Source organism: Gracilinanus agilis, chromosome 2 (genome assembly GCF_016433145.1).
Source record: "Gracilinanus agilis isolate LMUSP501 chromosome 2, AgileGrace, whole genome shotgun sequence".
Classification (NCBI taxonomy): Eukaryota; Metazoa; Chordata; class Mammalia; order Didelphimorphia; family Didelphidae; genus Gracilinanus; species Gracilinanus agilis.
The window spans coordinates 642832234-642855442 of record NC_058131.1 but is presented as its reverse complement, the minus strand read 5'-3'; the positions used below and the strand labels follow the sequence as shown (position 1 = coordinate 642855442).

Sequence of the window (23209 nt, the reverse complement as noted above, 5' to 3'; positions counted from 1 at the left end):
ATGATATAAATAAATATATATTTCACATATACATATATTAAGCCCTTCCCTTCCCTAATAGAATCAATACTATGTTTTGGTTCTAAGGCAGAAGAGTGGTAAGGCATAGGCAATGAGGACTTGCCCAGGAAAGAAAGCTAGGAAGAGTCTGAGACCAAGTTTGAACCCAGGACATCTCATCTCTAGGCTTATCCACTCAACCAACTATCTGTCCCCATTATTTGATATTTCATGATGTTTCCCAGGGACAGGATTTTTTATGTCAATGTTTTTAAAGTGTAATTAAATTGTAGAAAATCATTGTATTGTACATTTTTAGTGTGCTCAGGCAAAAGACTGCATACCCCATGGTACAGGCCAGATAAGACCCCCAACAAGATCATTCCTATCTGATTATCAGTCAGATTAGTTTCAGGGGAGAAAGTTGGAGGGAATAGACATTGGGAGGATCCTTTGTTTTCTCTGTCCTCAGTCTTAGTTTCCATTCCCATCAGGGCTGCTTTTAAGTTCAAGGAAGAGAACCTCATTCAGGTTCTCCTTATTCATGAACTAAGCAAGTTCATCGTTTAAAGGCAAAATGGCTTCTATCACAGTGATGAGGAGAATCCTGAACTCTTCTCAATGGATCCAGCTTTTGATCCTGTGTCCTTGCTGCCTAGGTACCTACTGAACCTTGAAATGGTTAATTTCTCTTTCAATTTTCTTCCCTGCCAAATAAGGGGGTTGGACTAGATCAGTAGTTCTTAAAGTTTAGTCCAGGGACTCCTGGTGGTCCCTGAGACCCTTTCAGGGGATTTGTGAGATCAAAACTTTTTTCATGATAATATTAAGATATTTTGATTTCTGATATAGAAAACATTGGTAGATATTATCGTTGTTCAGCCATTTTCAGTTGTATCCAATTCTTCATGATCCCATTTGGTGTTTTCTTGGCAAAGATATTGGATTGATTTGCCATCTCCTTCTCCAATTTTACAGGTAAGGAAAATGAGGCAAACAGGGATTAAATGATTTGCCCAGGATCACACAGATAGAAGGTATCTGAGTCCAGATCTGAACTCAGGAAGATGAGCCTTCCTGACTCCAGGTCTGGCATTTTATCCATCATCCCACCTAGCCTGCCCCTATTGATAAATACAGACATAGATAAATATCAATAGATGTAACTAACAGATATAATGACTAGGTATGATGTAAACAAAAGTTCTTGAAAGGAGACCTTGATGATTTTTAAGAGTGTACAGAGCTGTAAAGGGCCAATCTGAATACAGGTGGTACTGGGTTCAAATCACCTGAGACACTTTCTAGTTGTCTTCCAGGACAAATCACTTACCCCCCAACTGCCCTAACATCAACTTTTCTGCCTTGGAACCAACACTTAGTATTGATTCTAAGGTGAAAGCTAAGGTTGTTTTTTTTTTTTTTTAAGTGTCCAAGGTTCCTAAGGACAAAAATTTTGAGAATCATTGGGCTAAATCATTTTAAACTCATTTAATTATAAATCTATGGTACCTCATAATGCTTCTCCAGGCAAGTTGTTGGGTCTTGTTTTTATTTTAAAATATACTCCACGGACAAACCTGATCTTCAGAACAACAAAGTTTTCCAATATTCATTTCCTCACTATTTTGTGCCCAGCCAGTTCATCAGTCCTGTACTCTAACAGAATGAAATGATGCATGTTGACTTGGCGAAAAGGAGAGGAAGATAATTCAGACAGGGAATTTTATAGGTGGAGGGAATTCCTAATGTGGGAACCAAGCAGTGCCATCTTTAAGCATTAACTGGGACAAGGAGAAGTTTAGTAATGTTTTTCCTGAGGTAAGACTTGAACTCAAGCCTTCTTGGTTGAAGCCTATCTCCCACCCACCACTCCAAGATGGTTCTTATTGATATTGCATTCCATTTTTAAAACAATTTTTTCTCTAAAGTTGATTTTTGTATGTGGTATTTAATATTCTCTGTGTCTTAGTGATAGAAAAATTATTAGAGTTCTCAGGTCTAAGGTCCCTTTATGCCTGTATTCCATTCCATTATTACAAGACTCTATGGCTAGATTAGGATATATAATCCCTTCATTGGTGCCAATTACAGTCTCTCAATGACCTAATAGACTTCAAGAGTTGCTGAGGCCAACACAAATTCATTACACTTCATCCAACTCAGAAATGACCCTTTCTGCAGTTCCTTGACTGACAGACATGCATTCTATTGCCAGTCCCATACTTAAAGAATTTCCAGCTTGGTAGGACCTTCTAGACTGAGCTTTCAATTCAGCTCAAATAATCTTCACAAACTCAGGGTCAAGTCTTAGCTCCAGGGAAGAGATAAGGAAACATACCTTTAACTAGAAAGGTGGAGGATTATGGGTTTGGAATGTTGTAGACCCTATTAGATGTGATCAAATACAGTTGCTTTGTTGGCTTTACCAAAATTTTTTTCTTTGTTTCTGCTTTAAACATGTTCTGTCTTAGCATAGATATAAAGTATTGGCTCTAAAGCAGAAAAGAAGTAAGGGCTAGGCAACTGGAGTTAAGTGACTTACCCAGGGTCACCCAGCAAAGACGTTTTTATTTATTTATTTTTTAACTGGGCAGCTGGGTAGCTCAGTGGATTGAGAGCCAGGCCTAGAGACAAGAGGTCCTAGGTTCAAATCTGGCCTCAGACACTTCCCAGCTGTGTGACCCTGGGCAAGTCACTTGACCCCCATTGCCCACCCTTACCACTCTTCCACCTATAAGTCAATACACAGAAGTTAAGGGTTTAAAATTAAAAAAAAAAAAAACAACTATTTTTTAACCCTTAACTTCTGTATATTGGCTCCTAGGTGGAAGAGTGGTAAGGGTGGACAATGGGGGTCAAGTGACTTGCCCAGGGTCACACAGCTGGGAAGTGTCTGAGGCCAGATTTGTACCTAGGACCTCCTGACTCTAGGCCTGACTCTCAATCCACTGAGCTACCCAGCTGCCCCCTAAAGAAGTATTTAAAGCCAGATTTGAACCCTCAACTCCAAGCCTGGCATTCTTCCACTGGGCTACCCTAGCTGCCCCTTTTCTTTGTTATAAGAAGGTTCACCCTGTACATTGAGATGGGAAGGGAAAAAAAGGAGAATATCTGGAAATGACTGATATAGAAACAAAAAAGAAATAAATGACTTAAAAATAATTTTAAAACAACAACAACAAAGCCCTCTTTTCCACAAACCCAACAAATAAGTGGTCTTCCAACTCCTACTTAAAGACCATTAATGAGGGTAGGTCTTCCAACTCCTACTTAAAGACCATTAATGAGGGTAGTGAACTATTTCCTGAGGCCACCCATTCCACTTTTAGAGCTCTAATCTTTACAAAAGGTTTCTAGACATTAGATTAAATCTGACTCACTGCAAGTCCCACCTTTACTTCTAATTCTGCCCTCTAGAGCCAACTCCAACAGATATAGTTCATTTTTTAAAAAACTCTTTTAATCACACAGTTGGAAAGTGTCTCAGGCCAGACTTGAACCTGGGTCCTCTCAGCTCCAAGCCTGGCACTCTATCCACGCTGCTACCTAGCCGTCCCCAAATAGAATTCTTCTTGAACATGACAGTCTTTTAAACACCGAAGATAGCTATCATACCCTTATGGCTACTCCTAGTGTTCTCTTCTTTAGGCTAAACATCCTCAGTTCTTTCCACTGATGGTCTCAAGGCTCTTCTTCACCCTATTCATGATGCTTTCCAGCTTATCAAATTCCATCCCAATACGTGGTACCCAGAAAGGAACATTTCCGGTGGTTTCTGACCAAAGAAGAATTCAAGGGTCTTATTACCTATGCAGTCCTGAGCCCTGCACCTCTATTAATGCAAATATCCTTAGATTAGGGGTTTGGGGATGCCAAAAGACCGTGATGATCAGAAAAAAAGTGAATGAAATATTTATCATGGTAAGAAGTAAAATATTAGTGCTCACCTCCAAGAGGAAAAAAGTCTTCTAGGAGAGACATTCTTCATTCCATATTAAAAAATATATTATTCAACATATTTCAGAAAGCTATGGAAATGAAAATGGAATTATATCCCATTACAAAAATATGGACATCCTTTAATTTGGCCTACCTACCACTTCCAATATTACCCCCAAGATGAAAAGCGCCTATTTATAACACAATATTCCTAGCAACACTATTTGTAATAGCAAAATCCTGAAAATAGATTCGATGTCTCTCAGTTGGAAAATGGTAAGGATACATCCTGGCATATGAATGTAATGAATTAGTCTTACATCTCCAAAAAAGGATGACTAAGAAGAATTCAAAGAAATCTAGGAAAACTTCTTCAATGTGATAAAAACAAAACAAAAGGAGACCAAATCAATAATACATACAATAACCACAACAATGCAATAAAGACAATAACTGCAACAAATAGTTAATGTTATATATGTGATCATAAAGGATTAGAAAAACAAAGACATCTTGGGTACTGCTCTATTCATAATCACAGCATTGGAAGTGGAGTTAATGAGTAAATAATGGAAGTTTAAGACCTACAAAATTATTTACAATATTTTTTTCAGTTTGTTTCAGTTTGCATAGTGATTAAAAAAAATTTTTTTTCAACCCACGCTTTCCACCTTAAAATCAATACTACATATTGGTTCCAAAGCAGAAGAGTGGTAAGGGCTAGGCAATGGAGGTTAAGTGACTTGCCCAGGGTCACACAGCTGGGAAGTGTCTGAGGTCATATTTGAACCCAGGACCTCCTGTCTCAAGGCCTGGCTCTCAATTCACTAAGCTACCCAGCTGCCCCACCAAAAAAAAAAAAAAAAATTTTTTTAATATTCTTGTGTTGAGAGGTTGCATCATGTAGTGTATTAACAACTCCTTTTGGAATCAGGAAGGTGAGAGTTCAAGTCACTCACTGCTGACACATTCTGGTTGAGCACGCATCTGTTAGCCCCTCAATACCTCAAAAAACTCTAAAATTCAGAGTAATTGCTAATCTGTATCTGTAGAGAGAATTTCCATACCTCAAGTTCCTTACACTGATGAGATCACAGGTCCAGAACCACTTCCTTGTTCATATATTTGAATACTTATACTTGAATACAAATATGCACTTGAATACTAGTACTTACTGATAGAAATAAAGATAAAATTTATATTAAGAGATTACAAAATTTAAGAAAAAACATGAATGGATTTTGAAAAACTGAAATCTGTGTTGGACGATTCTGTGGCTCCAAGAGATAAAAAATTATCTTAGCTGATGTACAATAACTAAGGTTAGTCATTTCTATCCTTAAAGTAAAAGTACAAAAGTGACCAAAAAAGAAAAAGAATAAGAAAGGAAAAGGAAGACTAAGAGAAGGAAGGAGTGTTGAAAGGAAGAAATGAAAGAAAAGAAAAAGAAACAAGAAATTTCAAGTGCCTGGCACAAATTGACTGATAGAAGGGAGGAGGAACAAAGAGAAGGAAAGAGGTAAAAGAAGAAGAGAAAGAAAGAAAAATAAAGGGAGGAAAAGGATGACATTATTTAACTCAAGCTTTAAAAAATTTAAATGTTAAATAATGGCTAGCATTTGTATAGTGCCTACTACATACCAAGCACTGCGGTAACCACTTTACAAATAAGTCTTGAACCAAATTGTTTGAATATTCATTCCACTTGTGCTATATACAGCTCAGAGGTGGGTTTTAGATATAGCAGAGATCAGGGTTCTTAAAACTTCAGATTTCCAAAACAGATTCAGTCCTCTCCTCCTGCCTCATCATTTTCCAGCTGGTTTTGGGGTAAGGAGATTAGGAGGAGATAGAGAGGGTACTAAGGATATGGGGTGGGGGGTCCTGCCTTGCAGAGCAAGTGCTCCATCAATGTCTGTGAATTGGATTGAATTAAATTGAAAAAGCAGCCCCCAAAGAATCTAACAGCCAAGGAAACATTTCTTTCACCTCCATCACCAGGTTTATTTCCAAACAAAATAACTTTCCCCTAACATTTCCATCCCCCACTCCCACTTTTTCAAAGGCACTAAAACTTGCTCATTCAAATCTGCATCTCTATCAAAGGAACAAATAATAATAATAATGGCCTCACTTAATAGTACTTAGAAATCCATTAACTATTGGCTCCTTTATGAGCTGCTAGTGGTGCAGTGGATCGAGAGAGCACTGAGCCTAAAGTCCAGACAATTCTGAGTTCAAATTTGACTCCAGACACTTACTTGCTGTGTGACACAGATTAAGTCTTTTTAATCCTGTTTGCCTCAGTCTCCCTATCTGTAAAATGAGCTGGAGAAGGAAATGGCAAACCACTGCAGCATCTTTGAGTCTAAGTGGCTGACTAATAAACATTGGTACCTCACTTCCAACCTGTGCTAGAAGCAGAACTGGTATCATGTATCAACCCCATTTGACAGCTCCGGGTCACACATCTGGTCAGTGGCTAATGGATTAGAACCCTTCATTCTCCCAACTCCCAGTCTGGGCCCCTTTCCACCAGGGCTGGATTTTTATAAGAAATAGTAACTTCTTGGTCGCAAGTCTGTTGGATGCTTTGGCTTCCGTTTTCTCTGGCTCAGGATCTGTAGTTTCATTGGCGTAAAGCAACTCCTTCAATTTTGTCCATTATTTGTTAGCCTAAAGAACTGCCTGTCTCACTGAGATGTTAAGTGACTTAGTGACTTGTTCACGGTCACACTGCTAGTGCCCATCAGAGGCAGAATTTAAAGCACAGGTCTTCTGGATTTTAAGTACACGATGCCTGCCATGTTACCTCTCTAAGAGAGAGACATCGAGATGTAGCTATATAAATAGATCATGTGTACTATATAGATGCCATATGTCTTATATCATACTCAGAGGTCATATATAGCATAGGTAGAAATCCTTTATAGTACAAATAGTACGTTCCCATTTTATAGAATAATAACTCGAACTTCTGAGGGATTAAGTTACTTCCCAAGGTCAGAGACAGGATTTGTCCCTAGTTTAGGTTTTGTTTTTGTTTTTGTTTTTTTCCTGACTTCAAGTGGAGTTCTCTAAGAAAAGCAAGTCAAGAATGTCTCTCCCAGAAGGATTCCTATTCAAAGCTATCATCAGTAAACTCGGTTTGTGATTTTCATTCACTCCAGTTTAATATTTAGGAGAGGGCTCCTATATCCAATCATCTGTCCAGTTTTGTGAAGATTCCCTCCATAACTTCTCCACTAAAGTCCTTCACTTAATTATCCTTATTCAGGTCCTCAACACTTCTCCTTTGGATTATGGTAATAGTTTCAGAATCTGGTCCCCCTTACTCTGATTTCTCCCTCTTCCAACCCACCCTCCCCATTCCTGTCCAAAGAGACATTCCTAAAGCATGGGTCTAGCCTTGTCATATCCCTGTTAGAGAAGCTCCAATGACTTCCAGTTCCCCATAGAGTAAGATAATAATTCTTCTGGTATTTAAAACCCTTTTCAATAGGGCTCCAGACTATTTTTCCAGGTTCATTACACATTATTCTCCTTCACATATGCTAGGAAGCAGCCAAATCTGCCTGACACTACCTTTCCTCTTTGCACAGTCAGCCAGGAATTCATTCCCTCCTTGTTTCTAACCCTAATAATTTCTAGCTTCCTTAAAAGGCCGCTTCTTACCAAAGTCCTCTCTTCATTTTTTTCAACTGTAATCTCTCTCCCCAGTTACTTTGTATATATATATTGTATTGACTTTTTGGTATGCTGCAATCCTGTTTTCCTCAGTATTCTCATCTGTGAAATGACCAGGAGAAGGAAATACCAAATAATGCAGCATCTTTGCCAAGAAAACCCCAAATGTAATGATGAAGAGATGAATATGAATAGGAGCAACTGAACAACAGCAATACATGTATAACACACAGATAAAATATCTGTATGTCAGATGAGAATATAAGCTGCTTTTTTTTTCTTTTTGTCTTTGCACAGGGTCTGAGCACTAAATGCTTGTAGGATGAATGAATGAATGAATAAGAGAAAGAACTTCAAAAATGATCATGTTATAAGCAAGGAGGGGTGGGAGGTGGGGAGAGATGCAAAAAGAAAAAATCTTTGAAGAGAAGGAAGCTATGTTGGAGAGAAAGCCTCAAGTTATGGCTCCACAACGACAAACATGAAAGAAAAGCTGATCAAACGTCTTCATATTTTAATTATAAGCTTCCAGGCATCTGGGCAATTTTCTCCATTTTCCCATCCAATGCCACCCCCAGTCAGGTCCAGATCCATTGTGTATGTGCATTATATGTGAAGCCTCACTGATCGATTTTGTGGGAAAGGCATACTCTTGGTATGCTGAAAAATAACAGCCCAACTGGAACCTGCACCTGGTTGAAGGGCTTTATTCCCAGGAGAGACAAGCAGCTTGGAGTAGATCAGTAAAGAAGAGCATTGGTCCTGGAATCAGAAGATCTCCATTCTATTTCTGGTTTTGTGACTGCAAGCAAGTTAGCTCTCCTCCCTGGGCCTCAGTTTCCCTGTCTGTAAAACGAGGAATGTTGGGTCCCTCCCATCCCTAAGGACCTTCTTGCTTTAAAGATTGCTGTGAATCTGAGCTGAGTTTCCTCAAGTTTAAATCCATTTCCTTGAATACACCCTCCCTACCCCACCCTACCCCCACGTCAGGATTAATTGAAATGAATATTCACAGCTGGGAAAGAGCCGAGGGAAGGGTTTGAAAGTGAATAGGTCCTTTTGGACTCCGTCTATCAATAACTTAGTCTATCAGAAATGGTTTCCTCTTTTCCCACCAGAAATGGTACCTTATCACCTTCCCTGAGTTAGAGAGACCATAAAAACTAACCAGAAGAGGTCTTGGGCAATTATTCTTCATCCCCACAGAGCTGGCAGTCCCTGAAAGTGAGGCTGTTTATAGAGTCAAAGTACATGGCGCACTGAAATCAATATCCTATTAAGTGAGCGAGAGCTTTGAATATCAAAGACCAATGGGCTGAATCGTTTGGGCTATAAGAACATGACCCAGAGGATTAATCACACACTGTCATGTAGAAATTGGGGCAATTCTCCCAATCATTAACGTACTGCTTACAGAAATGTGCTGGGCTGTTTGTCTTTCTGCTAAATGATAACCGTTTTCAAGTTGGATCTCCTGATAAAAGAGTTAAAAACAAGACCAGAGCTGTGCTGTAAAGGTCATACATGCTGATTCAACATTAAATAGCCAGGAGGTAAACAAATAAAAAATGCTTGGATTGTGGGCAGGATTCATACATTATTAATAACCCAGGTGAAATGTGGCCACGGAAATAGATGATTATTGGTATCTTCCTCAGCCAAGTTGGGAAGCCCAAAACTAGTTCTGGTCCTTCTCCTTTCTCCAAACAGTCTTTGAAGGAGAAAGTCAACACTCAAAGGCTTATGGACTTGATGGAGAACTAAATGGCATGCTGGAATCTTCTCCATCCCTGGCCCCAAGTTCCACAAGATCTGGGTTCCAGACTCTGGCTCTGTGGTAATCTTGAGTTAGTGGCTATCTCCCAATTAACCTCAGTTTCCTCTCTTCCAAAAATGAAGTCATAAGGCTCATACATTAAAACGGTCAGCTAGTACCCCAGAAGGGACTTGTGACCTGTGACCTGTTGATGAAGGTAGGACTACGGCAGTGCCATATCAGACTGCACACACCACCACCCCATCCCCCCATCAGGAGACTAGGAAATCTTTAAGATTCCATCCAACCCAAAGTTGCAGGCATTTATTGGCTACCATATCCAAAGAACTGGGAATACACTAGCAGATAAACTGAAAAATAGGTTCTGCCCTCAATAAGCTTACATTCTATTGCTCTGTAGGTTTTGTCCAATTTTAGCTATGCCGAAATAAGGAAATGTCCTTCTTCATTTAAACTCAGATTTCACTAGGCTTAGTTTCTATTGACAATGGAGAGTACCCATAGCCTGTCTCTTCCCCTGCTTCCTCCCTCCCCAATTCTCATGCTGAAGCTATTTGGGAGCTATAAACATTAACCAGGGGTTATCTCCAGGAGCAACACACACACATTGATTTCGGAATTGTTTTAATTCAATAATCAGCCCACAAGCTTCTTGTTCCCTAAAATCACATACGGATTTTATTTTCAGTCAAAAACCAATTACGACCTTTGATATCAGTGATGCAACCCCACTCAAAGGGTTAGCCCGGCAGGCTGGGGCTAAGCAAACACCCAAGGGGTCCCAATTGGTTCTGATGGAGGGTCAAGGAAACTCCGGCCTGGGGCACAACCAGAAAAGGAATTTCGGAAGAGGGGGAGGGAATGCTGGTTGGGAGACCTAGTATCTAATCTTGTCAGAACACTTAAGAATAAGAGGGTCCTGGACAAATCATTACATCTCTCTGATCCTTGTTTTTCTCATCTGGCAAGAGGGGCTGATCTCTAAAGTAATTTCTAGCCCAGAAAACTCTGGGCTAACCTTGAACACTACTTTAGATTTCAAGGTCTGACTCTCATTAGGAAATCTAAGAAGATAAAACTGCACAATTCTGAGCCAGCCCATCACCATAATCCAAGGAACTCAATATATACCTCTCCCCTATCAGAGTTTCTGCAGACCCACAGAGATCTTAATGCTCCCTCTCTTCAGTTCCCCGCGGATCAAGCTATCCTAATTCTCTCTTGTAGACCTAGAGGATTCCAATGCTGAAATGCACTATGTAGTTATGAGGAGAGATGAAAGAAGAATTTCTCCCATCCAAAATCTTGTAGGTCCCCCTTCCTGTCAGCACCTGAGCAACTTGAGTCAATCAAACAGAACAATGGCCATCTCTTGCCTAAGAAGACAAAAGGGACTAAATTAAAGAGAATAAAGTGGACCTTTAATAAATCCTGACTTAGACCCAATCAGTTCTCCCAAGGCTGCTCTCAATCAGGGCACTGATTTCAGAGCCTTTCCATTTATTGCCCATTAACACTGGCCTTCTCCTCTAAATCACTTTGGCCCACAACCCTTCAAACTCCTCATCAGTATGCTGAATTCAGCTCATCAATGCTCAAATATATCACCCACATATTCACTCCTCCCTTCAGTTTCTATATACTGGAACCCATTCATTTTCCTGTCCCCATAACTAATCATTCAACTAAAAAGCAAAGCTGTTCATTGTAACTGAAAGTTTCCAGTGCCAAGATCTTCACTTGCACTCCCTGGGCTGCTATCTGGACAAATGACCCTGTCTCCCACCTACAGACTCAGTGGAGGCACAAGTATTTATAAATAATAGTGCCCACTATATGCCAGGAACTGAACCAAACACTTTACCAATATCTCATTTGATTCTCACAATTCTGGAAAGGAGGTTCTATTATTATCTAATTTTGCAATAGAGGAAACTGAGGCAGGCAGCAGTTAAGTGACTTGCCCAGAGTCACACAGCTGGGGCTGGATTTGAATTTAGGTCTTCCTGATTCCATGCTACATCAGCCTTAACAATCCACCAACTAGTTCCCTCTAGATTTGGCCCAATATCCCTGCTGCTGAATTTCTTAGATCATGCCCTGCACTCAGCCTAGGATTGGGGCAGAGGAGAAACTATGCAGTGGTAGAAAAGCTCTAGTGATTGTGGATTCCATTTATGGAAGTACAGCTTCCATGGGTGAGAACTTGACAGTCCCCTCCCAAAACTGGAGGAGTACGTTTAGATCTGGTCACTAAAAGGCATTGGTAAACTAGAGTGTCCAACCATGTAGCCCAACCAGGACAGTGAAGAGCCTCGAGCCCTTGTCATATAAGGACTAGCTGAAGAAACCAGGGATAGTTAGCCCAGAGAAGGGAGGGAGAGGGACATAACTGTCATGAGGAAGAAGAATTCAACTTGTTCTGTTTAGGGTAATGAAGTTGGAAAGAAGCAAATGTATGCTTGACTTCAGGGAAAACTTCCTAACAATTACAAGTATCCAAAAGTGGAATGGGCTACCCCTTAATTGGAGCAGAGGCTGGATGACCCCTTTAAGATGAGGTTCCCTTTCAGGCTAAACTATAGTGGCTAAGCTACCATCTAACTCTCAAATTCTGTGATTCTGTAAACTGAGGCCACTGCCCCTCCTAAAGGTCTCTGCTGGTTTACCCAGTTACCTAGGATGCATACAGGTGGGCTGGCCTGTCTGTTCCTGAATTTCACCCATTTTTCCCCAGCCAGATCCCAGGTAACTCAGTTTACACATATGGAAGTTAGAGATCAACTGTCAGAGAGATCCTGGAATTTAGCATCTAAAAACCATCTCTAGCCCAACCCCCTCAATTTTATTAGGGACAATGCACAATGACTTGACCAGGATTACAGTGCCAGTTCATGGGTAGCCTTTCCAAAAGTCTCTAATTGAAAATCGTGATGGGGGTAGGAGGGGACACTGTTGACTCAAGCAGGTCAAGGGCAACCGGAGACCAGCCAAAGGCTCCTGCTGCAAATCAATCAATACAACCGGGGTAGCTGCTGGGGAAAAAGGTAGGGGGTGGGGGAAGCCCAAGGGCAGGCCCACTCACTTTCAGTTCTGTTCTTCGCCTTTCTCTTTCTAAACATACTGACCACTTACTTATCAGCTGGTTCACAGAGCTGTAGCTCTTCTCTTCCCCAAAGCCCACTTTCTCAATAATTACTGCTGGCCTTGCCTAAATCAAGTCTTCCCCAACACCAATTAACATTATCCCAGAAAGGTGAGAGGCAAAACCCATTCTCATCCATTTGCATAAAGTGACTAAAGGATTAGGATTGGGCAAATACTAACACAAATCCCAGAGGTGGTGAAAATTCATTCCTAAACCAAGTACAGCTCAGGCTGGTCAAACAGAAACAGAGAATTCTATATATTTTGCAATTTCTGACAGAGCAAAAACAGAATGCCATGGAAGCTTCCAGCTGATTCATCAATGAATTTGTTTTATAGACACATTTCTCTCTTAAAAAAAAAAAAGATACCATTTTGTCAATTTGTCCTTTTTTTTTTTGACGGTGAACAAGTATATACACAATATAAACAATGAACAATATAAACCCACAAAGAATTATCTACAATCTACATACATATATATATATATATATAAAATTCAGCCTGCTACTTCGAGTATATTTGAGATTAGTTTTAGTAACTGATATGTCAGTTTCTCTTCAATAGCCTGTCACGCCCTTTATCACAGTTTCTTGTCAAATAGTTACTGGAAGATAATCAGACATTTGCAGAAGGCAGCATCTTATCCAGAATATTTTACAGACAAAAGAGCAAGATTAACAGGCAAATCTCTGAAGTAATTCCAAGTTTAACCAGGTTTAAGTCAGATGTGCTGTGAGTTTTAGATAAAAGTAAAAAAAAATAATAAATTCACTTTTTTAAAAAGTGATATCCAGGTTACCTGGATTTGGGACTGGGTCCACCCCAGGAGACTTCAAGCACAAGGAATCTCCTGTGGTGTTAAATAGATCATAGATCTGGAATAAGAAAAGCATCTTTAAAACTACATATTGTATTTTTATTTTAAATTAAATCAAGAATTTGGTAAGCCGGCTGTGGCAATTTACTTGGGGAAATATGCTTAATCAGTGCAAAATCACTTTTAACATTACAACTTAAAATCAAAACATAGATATTTCTTTAGTAACAAAATCAAGGTTAACGTGTATATTTGTTAACTAGCCAAAACACCAAATTGTTTAGGTTTCTGATAAGAGAGAAAGCAATTCCCTTTGGTTCATTTTTTTCCCTCAGCTCTTCCACAGAGATCTTCCAATTAAAAGAAAATAAATGTTATTGTTCCCAAGTCCAGTTTTGCTCAGGTTCCTGGTGTCCACTCATCATCCTGCCTGGTAATAGCCTTTATCCCCCTCAATGTCCACTTCCTGATCAGAATCCTCTGAAATCTCTGAGTCCAAATCTTCCTGGGAAGCAGGAGAGGGAGAACACTGCGTGCTATCCAAAGAGAGGTCTTTCGTCTGGTCACTGGGCAAACAGTTATCTTGTCTCTGATCACAGTGACGGTCTGGATTTTCCAATTCCTCTTTTTTGTTTTGAGGGTTTTCCTATATAAAAGGAATAAAAATGGCAGTTGGATATGGAGTAGCAGGAAATGGGCTGTCTAACATGTTGGCTTTAGAATTCATTCCTGTTCTTTAATATTAAGCAGGTCTTGTTAAAAGTGCTCAGTTATTGGTAGCTTGCTGAGTTAGATTGTCAAAAGCTTAAAGTCTCAGTTTTGGGGTGAAAGGGTATGTTTAACACATTCAACTCTCCCCGGTAGCTCTAGCCTTCCCCATGGAAATTATTCTGCATCAACTTATCTATGTACATTTTGGTTCCCTCCCTTCCCAATAGAAAATAAACTCCTTGAGGGCAGGGGCCATTTCTCACCACCACCACCCCCCACCACCACCCCTCAATCTCCCGAATAGTTGTTTAATAAGTGCTTTTTAATGAAGAAATGAATTTTAAACAAAGAAATCAAGCTGCCAATATCAAAGTGAAGTTAAAATCTCCCAAAGACTAAAAAAGCCACCAGGAATATTCTTCCATAATGAAATTGTGCTAATTGAACATTTCTCATTTAAGTACAGCCCAATCCAGTGATTTCAAGATTGTCTGAAGAAATTAGTTTTTAAAAATAAAGATCAATGTAAGTTCCCCCCTTTTCGGCATTCACTAGATGCATTAACATGGTTTATCCACTAATAAATTTTTCTCCACATTAAAAAATACCAGCACTGGAAAACGAATTAATGAATACTTTCAAAACGATTTAAGAAAAGCCCAATTTACAATCTCTTCTATGAAGTAAAGTCTAAACAAGACACATTTGAGCAGAGGAGTCATGGACACGGAAAAAAGGACAGCCCAGCTGTAGTGCTGGCAGTTTCAGGGAAAGGACTTCGGCATTATGGGAAGATTCTTTGTAGAAGAGAGGCATGCAATGAGAGCCAGATATTAAAATAAACATAGAACTGGTAGCTTGCTCCTAACTGAGAAGAAAGTAGTTGCGGTTTGTTTAAAATCTAAAGAAGAAAACAAAAAAAAAAAAATTCTGAGGGAAGAATAAAAATCCTGCCCAAAATTACTTGGGCACATCTAAGATAAGTAAAAATAAACCAAACTCAGGGTTAAAATTGGGATCAAGCTCCCCATCTCCGTAGGGAACTAAAAGTGAATTGGTTTTGCGATCATGTATTGTTTTCAAGGAGTTTTAAAATTGTATGCTTTCAAGAATAACTGAAATTTTCCATTTTCTACTAAACTGGAAGCCACACATAGGCAACAAAGTACAATGGAGAACTCGGCCATTAATTAGGTAACTTTGATCAGTGCAGATCGCCACAAATCGGTCCCGGATTCTTAATTAACACCGGGAGAGCTTTGACAAACTTTGTAACCGAATTAGGGGGATGATTGCCTTTTAGCTCAATTCAACAAACATTAATTAAGCCTCAACTATATGTCCAGCGCCGCACCGGCTGGAGATACTAAGAAGAGACGGAGTCCGCTTCTTCCAGCCTCCCAACTTTTGCAGCCCCGAGCTTTATTCTCCCTAGGAAAAGCTTCAATCGCATCTGTAAATCAGATCGAAATTTTTCTCTTATTTCAGAATCTCTTCCCCTTTATTGCCGGAATTAAGCAGGCCGCTGGGGCAGGAGTTAAAAATAGTTGATATTTTCATTGTGTGTGCAGCCGAACAAATAGACTCCAAGGTGTTTGTTTCCTTCTATTTACCCACCAGTCCTGCCCGGTTTTATTATAATTGTGTCAATAGAAGAAACAATATTCTCCCCAAAGATAACTGCTTAAGTCATTTACTGGCAATTACTTTATCTTTCCTGCGTTAATTAGATAAACAACATATGGGTTTATAAAACAATTAGCGTGGTCCTTTAATAGCCAGTGTGTGAAACCCCCACGGTAATGGCCATCGGAACTGACTGCATTAGGCGCTTTTAGCGTTAGTGCCGCCTGGCCGAGTCCTCCGGGATTCCAAAAAGACTATTTGCCTTTTTAATCAAGGTGAAGAGGCTAAATAGCCTCTGGGATGACTTTTGCACACAACTCCGAATAGGTATCCCGTTAGAAGATAAGATCATTAAAAGAGTTATTGCTATAGCAACCGGACCGAGCCACGTACCTGCTTAAGCCTTCTCCACTTGGCTCGTCGATTCTGGAACCAGGTTTTCACCTAGAGAGAGAGAAAAGGATCCGTTGCTACTTGTTCGGGATGCAGACCTTCTAGGGGTTATTTGGAAATGGGATCAGAAGGATCCTGGGGTCCGAGGGCACAGCTAGTAGATGCAAGACGGGCTGTTTTGTCGTTTTTGTTTTTATTTTTTTAAAACAAACTTCTGCAAAGCACCGTGGCTCACAACGGCTAGTGCCAGCATTATTCTCTCCATTTTACAGATAACAAATAAAGCTTAAACTTATAGAGAGAGCTTTAGATAAGTTAAATTAATGGCAGGGTACAAGCTGTACTCAGGTGCTGTTTCCTTACCACCACCACCACCACCACCACCACCCCCAATTGCCAAGTAATGGTTTATATGTAGGAAGTCAAGTTAACTCATTTATATATGTCATCTAAGGAAACAATTGTTTAACAAAGAAAATTAGGCTTAAGTGACTTGTCAATTAAGTTAGCAAGAGGCAAAGCCACAAGCTGTTTGTAAGATCTATCACTGTACCATAATGCCTCGCTATTCATGTAAGGTACTTTGACATTGTCAAAATCATTTAAAAGAGGTGATGTACATCTTTCTCCAGTGTTCACCTATATAGGGCCTAAGAGTCTTAGATCAGATGCTCCCAGCTTAAGCCAGCCTTTTCTGTCCTTTCATTTTCCTCATTCTGATCCACTGTTTTCCCAGAGTTCCAAGGTATCACGTTCTTCAGCTCACCTGCCTCTCACTGAGTTGTAGCATCTTGGCAAGGCGCTTCCTCTCAGGTGGGGAAAGGTATTTCTGGGTCTCAAACTTCTTTTCCAATTCGATGGTTTGGTCATTGGAGAATCTTACTTGTCCTCCCTTTCTTTTGTGTAGGGGCCTCTGCATGAAGGGGCCCCAGAGAAGGGGTTTGCCTATTGAGGAAGAAGGGAAAAGGTAGGGTCAGCGTAACCTTGACTACCCAAACCACTGAGTCTCCAGTCCTTCCTATATTTAAATAAGATGGTGGACTCCTCATTGGCCCATTTCTCTAGTGGTGCTAGGGGGAAATACTACAACACAATCTACACAGCAATTTGTATGGAGTGGTTTCTTCACAAAAATTCCATGAGGCAGATAATTCATTTGAGCAAAAATGCCATTTTATCAAGGTGAAATCTGAATTTCAGAAAACTAAAGCAAACTAGCTTATTGTCACACAATTAAGTGTGGGCAGAGATTTTAACAAAGGGTTCTCCTGGCTCCAAATTAGGGTTCTTTCAGTTGAGAAGCAAGATGCCTTCGCTCTCTCTTCTCTCTCACACACATTTTTTCTCTCTTTACTCAAGGAAATTCTGGAGCTTGTCAATAACAATTTATTCAGACTTTTAGCTGTGTCATTCTTGACTCATAGCAATTTAACATATCTAATTTGAGACTTGGAGTCAAAAAATTGGGTCGTGGTCCTGAGGGCGTCACTGAGCTAGTAACTAACCTGATTTCTTTTTAAGTCCCAATGAAAATTCCATTTTCTATAGGAAGTCTTTTTTTCTTTTAATTCCAGTGATTTCTCTCTTCTAACAACTTCCTATTTATTTTATCTATATCATTTGTATATATTTGTTTGCTTGTTGTTTCCTCCATTAGATTATAAGTTATTTGAGGGTAAGGGCTGTCTTTTGCTTCTTTTTGTAACTGGAGCCATTAGCACAATGCCCACCTAGTAGGTACTTAATCACCTGGCAGTATAATCTTGATTTGGCATGTAACTAGAACTCAATACCAAAAGCAATGCACTTCTCTCCAGTCCTCAGCTGGAGTAAAGAGAGCATCTGTAAAGAGGGAATAAGAATATTTGCAGTAGCTATGTACACCCAAGGATATTTTGAGGAAATCTCTTGGATAAGATGGTATTATTCTTTTTAAAATCCTTACCTTCCACCTTAGAATCAATACTGGATACCGGTTCCAAGGCAGAAGAGCAGTAAGGAATAGGCAACGGGAGTTAAGTGACTTGCCCAGGGTCACACAGCTAGGGAGTGTCTTGAGGCCACATTTGAACCCCAAACTTTCCTTCTGTCTGTGGGACTGTCTCTCTATCCACTGGGCCAGCTAGGTGCCCCAGATACTATTATTATTACTTCTCCCTATGCCCATACCACCATTCATCTGGCAAAGCCCCTGGGGGAGGGGGGGCACGATTCAAATACACCAGTCTGATTGGATCTCATACCAAAAATATATAGTAATGGCCCCTTATACTGTTTCTTTATTAGCCTACATGGAGCCAACAAAAGTTTTCTTAGGGAAAAAATAAAGCTTCTCCCATAAAGGTCCCTCTGAGATTGGGGTTTGGCTCGCCTACGGTCCAGGGTGCACCAAGACTTTTCAATCTTCGTTAAGTGTGATTCTTCTGGCTCCTCTGATTTCACACCAGGCTCTCTGAGCAGGCCAGTTAAAGCCACCCCTAGGGCTATGGCAACATTTCCGTCAATGTGTTTCCTGTTGGTCTATCTCGAAAAGCCCCATGCTTCCTTCTGCTCTTTCACAGTCGTAACCCAAGGAAACTCACTGCATTCTCTGTGCAAACGTCCTCCCCGAGTGCCAGCCTCAGGGGTCCTTGGGAGTCGGTCCCAGGGAGCCTGGAAACACAACAGTAATCTAACTAAGGTAACCTGCTCTAACCCATGTTTTCTCAGTAGCTGCCGAGAAGGGCAGCTATTTATGGATGCGCTCCTTTAATCTTTCATTTACTGGGATGAACTTCGATACCACTCCCCCATTCCACAGGGGAAAAGTTAGCCTATTCCCTCCCTCCCCCCCCCCCCCCCCCGGCTCGTATCTACGTTTTAACAATGCATCCAAGAAAATTTACTTCGACCCGGGCAAAACTGAGGCAAGTTTCTTGGGACCGGTCCCTGGGCTTGGATTCACAAGAGTTGCAATCACTGCCCCACTGGCCAGCAAGAGGGCACGGGCCAATAACCAGACGAAATTAAATGTAACATGCTTGGGAGGGAAGGCTATTGGGTTTTGGCCCCTCCAACACCCAGGGATTTCTGCGCTCTTTGGTCTGTCCGTCCCGTCGGTCTGCGTCTGAAACCTTTGAAAATCTAGCATTGTTTTTCGAGATTTTGCTTGCGTCAGCCTACAGACTGGTGCAAAACAGCCTCAAAAAAAAAAAAAAAATAGGAAGCAACTGGTTATTTTAGCTGCCATAAAGTCACATCCCACACAGAGGAAATGAACAATATCAGAAAAACGGATCCCGGCTATCAGAAGTCGAGTGTTTCCTGAATTTGTCTGTATTGAGGATGTCGATAAAATAATCAGCAGTGTGCACGACTCCCGGGGAAGGGGCTGCTCCATGCAGCCAGGAAAACACTTAACAGCTTCTGAAACCAGATTTACTCCTATCGAGAACTCAAGATTTCCTGTATGAACGGAAAGGGTCAGGCTCTTTTCGCTGCACAAACTTGTTGAACCAAGTCCAGCCTTGTAAGCACCAGGGCTGCCTGAGGCTATCAGTGCCGCAAGGGGATCTGGGTTCCCCCAAACCCGCTTACTTTCGTGCACCATCTCCGTTTTCCCTGATCCCTCATACTTCGGCCCCACCGCCTCCCCACACCGATTCCCCCAATAACTGACTCCCTATAGCGAATGCAATAATAAATTAAGCTCTAGGCATCGAAAGCTGGTTGCTATACCCAAGTCCAGCGGCTACCCCGAGAGGTACCCCGTGAGCCAGTCTGGTTCCGACCACACACTGCCACGCAGCTATTTTTCGTAGGGTAAGTGGGCGAGGGGCAGGAAAACCAATCTGAGTCACTAGTGTGGTCAGTCCCGACTGAGAAATAGCAAGACAAGAGGGAGGGCAGGCGGAACGGGCCAGCCCCAGCTCCTTTCCCTAGGCCGAGCACACCGAAAGAGGCCGAGGCTGGCGTTTTCAATGGCTTTTTCTATAACTTTCAATTGCTTGCGCTTGCCCGCCCACGCCCTCGCCGGGACCAGAACCTACGCCCCAGCGCTGTCGCCATCGGGTGACACACTCCCCCCCACGCTGCCCCCGGCCGCCTTACCCAGGGGGTCGTGCCGGAGCAGGGCGTGCGTATAGTCGTTCACCGTCCGGGGGAAGGGGTAGAGAGGCCCCGCGAAGGTGCCTGCCCCATAGGTGGCGGCCAGCGCGGCCGGGTGGTGGGAGAAGGCGGGGTGGATTGGCGTGGGTTCGTAGATGGGGGTCCGGTAGGTGGACACGAGGCTGGTGAAGGACGAGTTGGGCGAAGGCAGAGTAGGAGTGGGAGTGGGGGTGGGAGCGGCTGGCGGCAGCGGGGCCCCGGGCCCCCTCCCCAGGATGTCCTCGATGTAGAAGGGCGTCGGGTGCACGGGCTGCAGCAGCGGGGTGGGCGCGTACAAGGGTACCCCAACAGCGGCCCCGGGCCCGGGGTGCGGGTACTGCATGGCTGCCGCTTGGCTAGCTGGCAGCCCCTCTGTGAGCAGCCCTCCCACCTCCCGGCGTTACATTTATCCGGGCTTCGAGCTCCAGGCGATAGGCTCGTCCGGCTTCGGGGTGGGGCCGCCTAGTCCCTGTCCCCTTCCTGCCGCAGGGCCCGGTGGCCAATGGGACTGGGCCCCGAGAGTCGTCTCCCGCCCCTGCCCCTGGACCGCCCCCCCTCCCGCTCTCTCTGGCGGCTCTCCGCCCCCCCAGAGATCCGAGGGGTGCTCCGGTGCTTCGACCTCGGCTCCCGGCAGCTCGGAGCCTTAAGATGCGGGACTGCGTACTGCCCTCCCGAAGAGGCGGCTCCAGACTTTCTCAGTCCGCATCCCGAGCCCGTGTAATTCCCCGAGGGGAGAGCCCAGGAGGGCGAGCGGTAAAAGGGAAGGGCTGGGTGGGGAAGCGCCCAGGTGAAACTCCCAGCCTGGCGGCTCGGACTGAGCCAGCTACCTCAGGACCCGGGCAGTCGAACCCCTTTGGGGCGGGAGCGGGAGAGGGAACGGTAGAAGATGCTTCCAGAACCCCGCTACGTCTTGGGCCCAGGGTTTGGGACCTCCTCTTGGAGGGATCCCAGCCACCCACCTCAACGGAAATTTCCGCAGCAGAGTCCTCCTGGTTGGGGGAGAGACCCAATAGGACCCCTGGCAGGGGCAAGGGCGCGGGCCAGGGTCTCGGGCAGGAAACATGCTACTATGACTTTTTTTCCCTCAATTCTTGGCTAAAGGAGTGGGGTGAAGGGGTGAGGTGGGGGGCGAAGTGAGAAGCACTAAAATGGAGTTCCAAACGCCTTGAACGCCATTTAGGTCCAACAGCCTACTATCAACTAATGCCATTAACAGCCTAGATTCCTGGTTCTCAGTCACTCCGTTAAGAATTCAGGGGGAAAGCTGGATTGTTTGAACTAGAGAATTAAAAATTCTCAACGCTCCCAATGGGGATTTTAGGATTCTAAAATTTCCTCTAAAAAGATTTTTCTTCTTCCGCCTCCCCACCTTTAAAAAAAAATAAACTTAGCAATCAATTGTCAGGAAGGAGGTAGTGTAGCCTGATATATGGATAGAGAGCTAGACTGAGAAACTTAGAGACTTTCGTTCAACTCCAGCCTCTGGTTCTGATCTAGCTGTGAGACCCAGGACAAGTTTACTAAACTCTTTCAGTCCCATTTTCCCCATGCATAAAAATGGGGATAATAATAGCACCTGTTGAGGATGTTATATAGATAAATATTATTCATATTTGCAGTAGAGTGATCTTTTAACATAAAAACCCGAATCATATCCCCATGGAGTTATGTGATTGATCACAGGTTTTTCTTCTGTGTTTCTGCTCCCACAGTTCTTCCTCTGGATGTGGATAGCGTTCTTTCTCATAAGTCCTTCAGAATTGTCCTGGATCACTGCATTGATGCTAGTAGAGAAGTCTGTTATGTTTGATTGACCCACAGTGTATCGGTCTCTGTGTAGAAGGTTCTCCTGGTTCTACTCTGTTTGCTTTGCATCAGTTTCTAGAGGTCTTTCAAGTTGACATGGAATTCCTCCAGTTCGTCATTCCTTACAGCACAATAATATTCCATCACCAACATATACCACAATTTATTCAGCCATTCCCCAATCAATGGACACCCCACCATTTTCCAATTTTTTGCCACCACAAAGAGTGAGGCTAGAAATATTTTTGTATGTCTTTTTCCTTATTATTCTTCTGCAAACTCTTACCTTTTAACCAGACGGAAAGGATCATAAGATTTAGAGCTGGAAGAAAGCATGAAGATCAGCTAGTCCAGCAGCACTTAACCCTTTGGCATCTGGTAAAACCCAAGGACCCCTCTGAAGGAAATGCTTAATAGTGGAGGGGGCAGCTAGCTGGCACAGTGGATTGAGAGCCAGGCCTAGAGAAAGGAGGTCCTGGGTTCAGACACTTCCTAGCTATATGACCCTGGGCAAGTCACTTAACTCCTATTGCTTAGCCCTTACTGTTCTTTTACCTTGGAATCAATACACGGAATTGATTCTAAGACAGAAGGTAAGGGTTTTTTAGGTAAGGGTTTTGTTATTGTTATTTTTTTTAAGTCAGTAGGAATAAAGATGTGATTTCCCCCACCCCATCCCTTCCAATGAAGCTTATGGACTCCCTGAAATCTGTTGGCCCATACTGGACCTCAGGACCAACTTCCTCATTTTTCAAATCTTCAGCCAAATGTGAGGCACAAAGAAAGGCTGAGACTCCATTAGAATAGTTGAAAGTATAACTTCAAGTATTTTTAAACATTATCTAGTCTGACTCCCTGACTGTACAAAATTGGAAACTTTGAGAAGAAAGCCCAATGACTTATCCAAGATCATAGTCACCAAGTAGCGGAGCTAAGTCTTTGTACTCCAAATCCAGGGTTCTTTACATTTCATTCAGCTTTCTTTGAGGGATCCCACTTTCTAATCTTTTTTTCTCCTCCCCACAGCTCTCTGGAACTTGGTCCTCTCTCTTTCCAGATGTTTTTTATTGAAATCTCTTCCATCGAAATACTTGGAAGGGGGGCAGTTTAGGAGGGAAAAAACCTCAGGGTCCCCCTTGCCTTTAGAACTAGGAGGCGCTTTCCAAACCAACACC

General features: G+C 42.3%; 1 protein-coding gene across 1 annotated transcript; it reads right to left on the bottom strand.

Moving 5' to 3' along the window:
• Positions 1–12793: 12793 nt before the first annotated feature.
• HHEX (hematopoietically expressed homeobox) lies at positions 12794–20585 on the bottom strand. Its single transcript, XM_044662630.1, has 4 exons — positions 20193–20585; positions 16870–17048; positions 16104–16154; positions 12794–14019 (listed from the first exon to the last, which is right to left on the bottom strand). The coding sequence occupies exons 1-4, from the start codon at positions 20569–20571 to the stop codon at positions 13795–13797; spliced, it is 834 nt and encodes a 277-aa protein (XP_044518565.1). The 5' UTR covers positions 20572–20585; the 3' UTR covers positions 12794–13794.
• Positions 20586–23209: the final 2624 nt, after the last annotated feature.

What these genes read in the sequence shown, in the direction of transcription:
- HHEX (XM_044662630.1), bottom strand. Translation starts at nt 20,571, where the DNA reads ATGCAGTACCCGCACCCCGGGCCCGGGGCCGCTGTTGGGGTACCCTTG. An exon ending in GCTCCGGCACGACCCCCTGG is followed by an intron (nt 17,049 to 20,192) that starts GTAAGGCGGCCG and finishes CTTCCTCAATAG; the next exon opens with GCAAACCCCTTCTCTGGGGC. An exon ending in TACAACTCAGTGAGAGGCAG is followed by an intron (nt 16,155 to 16,869) that starts GTGAGCTGAAGA and finishes CTCTCTCTCTAG; the next exon opens with GTGAAAACCTGGTTCCAGAA.